This window comes from Fulmarus glacialis, unplaced genomic scaffold, assembly GCF_000690835.1.
Source record: "Fulmarus glacialis isolate BGI_N327 unplaced genomic scaffold, ASM69083v1 scaffold8967, whole genome shotgun sequence".
NCBI classification, from domain to species: domain Eukaryota; kingdom Metazoa; phylum Chordata; class Aves; order Procellariiformes; family Procellariidae; genus Fulmarus; species Fulmarus glacialis.
This window is the reverse complement of record NW_009222601.1, coordinates 561-4,450: the sequence shown is the minus strand read 5'-3', so window position 1 is coordinate 4,450 and position 3,890 is coordinate 561. Positions and strand designations below refer to the sequence as shown.

Genomic DNA, 3,890 nt, shown 5'->3' with positions numbered 1-3,890 from the left:
AGTGAGCGGCTGTGTGGTATTTGGCTGCCTGCCAGGTTAAACCACACTGTATGAAATGGTAGCAGAAGAACCATCTCTTTTCTGGTTCTTAAAGTAGTCTTCAAATCCAGCTGAATTTTGGCAAATACAATCTGCCTGCATGTCTTGAGTTTAAGGGGCAAGGTTTTGGTAGTGGGGCGTGGGGGGCTGCAGGGGTGGCCAGCAGAGGCCAGGGGGTGGCCGGGGGCGCGGCGGTTTTTTCGGACGCAGCCGGTTCCAGCCAGCTCCAGTGGACCCGCCCCAGGACACAGCTGCGCCCTTCAGCCACACTGGTGGTGCCTCTGGGAGAGCATATTTAAGAAAGGGCAGAGGAGGAGGGAACAAAAGGTGTGAGAAACAGCCCTGCGAACACCAAGGTCAGGAAAGAAGGAAGGGGAGAAGGTGCTCCAGTCACCGGAGCAGAGATTTCCCTGGAGCAGAGATTCCCCTGCAGCCCATGGAAGGTTTGGAAGAGACCATGGTGGAGCAGGTATTTCCCTGCACCCCGTGGAAGAGATTACGATATACAAGCAGCAATTTCCCTGCAGTCTGTGGACAGGACTAGGTCAGAGGAGGTGGATATTGCCTGAAGGAACCGCAGCCTGTGGAGAGCCCATGCTGGTACAGGTTCTCCTGACAGGAACTGTAGCGTGTGGAGAGGACCCACGCTGGAGCAGGGACAAGCGTGAGGAGGAAGGAGCGGCAGAGAGGAACTGTTATGAACTGACCACTACCCCCATTCCCCATTCCCCATTCCCCTGCACCGCTCGGGACAGGAAGGGAGAGGTAGAAGAGTTGGGAATTAAGTTGAGCTTGGGGAAAAGGTGGTGGGGGGTTGTTTTAGTTTTTCTCTGTTTCTCACCATCCAACTCTATTTTAATTGTCAATAAATAAATTAATTTTTCCCAAGTCAAGTCTGTTTTGCAGCTGGGTGGGTGTCTGGCTACCCACCAAGGTCATTCCATTACACCGCATGAGCTATCTTCCACATACAAATAAAATTCGTTACAGTTATTTCCTTCCTGTTCCATACTTCATGGTACTTGCAATGAAGCATAATCATTCCTGCAGCATAGAACAAGGCAGTAAATTAAATACCAGTCAAATGAACTATAGCATCAGGAGAATTGTTGAGCCTGACATCACTAGCAGAGAAATAAATTTGAAATTGCACACATTATCAGTTTCTTCCCAGGGCTGTATGAAGGGGAATATAATGAAAAATAATGGAAACGTTAACAGATAACATATAAACTGTTCTGGTGAAGGAACAACCTGTTAGCATCATCACTGGACAGAAAATTGTAAGAAGTCAATCAACCAAACTAAATATAAAGCCCTAAAACCTCTGAAGATATTCCCACTAGTATTATTGACGAGAATCTACATAAAACTAGATGACTACCTATTGAGACTGTAACATTTTGGGTCATTCTGTATGGATCCCCTAATAACCTGAAGTATACAGGTACCACAAATACAGTCTCTAGTAACAAAGAACCACCTTGGGAGAAAACAGTCAAGGTGGGAGGGGCACCAGAGCTTGTAGCAAGATCTCAGAAATTAATATTTAGTGTAACAAACTTCTTCATCAGTGCGATCCAGCACTGGTTTCTTCTAGCTCTTGCTATCAATAATGAAGCCACTGCTACAATCTGCCTAGATCTACTTGATGCCAAAACATCAACACCACCAAATGTGAATTGTAAACTGCCTCACCAAATGCTCTGCTCAGATCTGAAGACAGAAGCATGTCACTAGTCACTTTATGTGAGGCATCTTCTGCCCACCTTCAAATGAGCAAGCTGATGAAGTGAAAAAGTCCATTTCAAACCAAGTGACTTTCCTGAACTCTGTGTTTGCTCTGAAGCTTCATGTATCCACACACTACTGGGGTGATAAAATTAGTGATCTTGCCTAGAACTGTCCCCTTTCACTGCAAAGGAAGCACTTGGAGGAGGAAAAGTTTGAAGCAGAATCTCTCTGGATATCTGTGTTATTTCTGAAAAGAAGCAACTTACAGTTACTTATAATATAAGCTTTCCTGAGGGAGTGAGGGCACCTGTTGTTCACTTGGGCCAAAACAAAGTCTTGAATCAGTACTTGGGTACTGTTCTATCCACTGTGGTGCAAGTGGCAGCTTACATATTCCAACAACATCAAATGTATCTGTGTATTTGTTAAAGCCAGTGGACTAAAGATATAATAATTATCTTAAAGGAATAAAAATTGCATAATGTATAGAGACACTAAGTGCAAGCTTTTCTTCTTGGAGCAACAGTCAGCAATAATCAACTAGGGTGTAGCTATAGTTGTTTTACCCTTTGCATCTAGAGCCACAAGGCAGGAATGACTTGGGAGGAACACATTTGCCATCCAAGAATACAGGTTTGTTTGCGCAAGTGGAAGCTTAACACATATGCACAACCAACTTAATAATCACCGTAGACGTCCTTCAAAGAAATGTTAGCAAAACAGGTATCAGAAAATAAATGGAAGTATTATAAATACGTGTCTGTTATCTTGCTCTATGACTCTCAAAGGAATACAATAACAAAATTATAGTTCCTCATTTTTCACTTCCTATTTTTCTTTTTTTTTTCCTCTTGATTATTCTCCCTTCTACTTTCACAAAGAAAAGGTGGCATTTTAATTTCTTGATGTTCCTCCCTTTTATTCTTCCTCCCTGCTGTCTCTTCCCTGCACTGCTCTCCTTTGCTATGTCTTCCTCTCCTCTCCCAGAAAAGGCCAAGTGGCTGAATACTTCCCAACAGACCTTCAATTAAATTGCTCCTTCCAGGTTAGATTCATAGAAAGATTAAGTCCCTAACTTGCAAGTATTAAAGTCCTAAAGGTTGCTAGCTCCTTCTCCTCAAGAATTGTCCCCACTCCCCCTCAGCAGCCACCTAACCATGGAAATACTTGTCGGTCCCCACAGCACATACTGCCTGCTGTCAGACATTTGCAGCACTCAACATGCAGGCAGTCAAGCTCAAGCATAATGCCTTCCTGTAAATGCATGTAAGTCCCCATCAACAATTATGCCCATGGGCCCAAGTCATTAAGCATGTTAAAAAAAACCAAACCCAAAACGTTTAATAGACTGATCCCTTGCAAAATACAGACAGGATGATAGTGGTGCAATCCCTTTACACCACAAAGTTCAACAGCTGGAACAAAACTGAGGAGTTTTCTTCGAAGTCTTTACTGTCTGTAACTATTTTGATGAGTAAATGTTCAGAAAGGTAAGAAAGAAAGATATTTTAAATGAGTATAATTTTACAAACTGGACCTCTTACTTGCTAATCCAAGGTCACTGCCTTCTTGATCTTCTAATTCTCTATCTATGGATGCGACGTTCACTTCATTAAAATGCAAATCTAAAGCAGAACCTGTTAAACAAAACATTGTATCAATGAATTATCCTTGAATTATCCATAAAACTATCATGACGGCTGAAATGAGGAACTTTATTTGACTATTTTTATAAGTGCTTCCATCATAGAACTCTTTCGCATCTAGGTCATGATCTTAAGCATACTACAGACACACAGTGAAAGATATCCTCTGTATTTTCTAAAAGGGAAAACTTTCATATATAAGCTATTACAGCTTTTTAAGCTGGTAAGATGAGCAGAGGATAATGGAGACGTGGCTATCTATCTGGATTTTCAATAAATCTGTTGTGCTTAGATGTACGTCAACAGAAAAAGAGGAAAAATAAAATTTTGATACCTATGTAAATATATTTTTTATTATTATTGAATAGAAACAGGTATTATACCTGAGGAAAGGCACTGTAAATGCCCTTTACAACAATAAACCCTTGGGGCAACTGAGGTATATATCAGGGCATACAGAAATAAGGAATG

General features: G+C 41.8%; 1 protein-coding gene across 1 annotated transcript in view; it reads right to left on the bottom strand.

Moving 5' to 3' along the window:
- Positions 1 to 3,435, bottom strand: part of LOC104079456 (putative E3 ubiquitin-protein ligase UNKL) — a gene marked incomplete at both ends in the record, with an annotated part of 9,858 nt that extends 6,423 nt beyond the window's left edge. The window contains one exon of the mRNA XM_009581500.1: positions 3,318 to 3,435. Coding sequence (XP_009579795.1) covers positions 3,318 to 3,435 — 118 coding nt within the window. The remainder of the gene's footprint in view (positions 1 to 3,317) is intronic.
- Between the last annotated feature and the right edge of the window lie 455 nt (positions 3,436 to 3,890).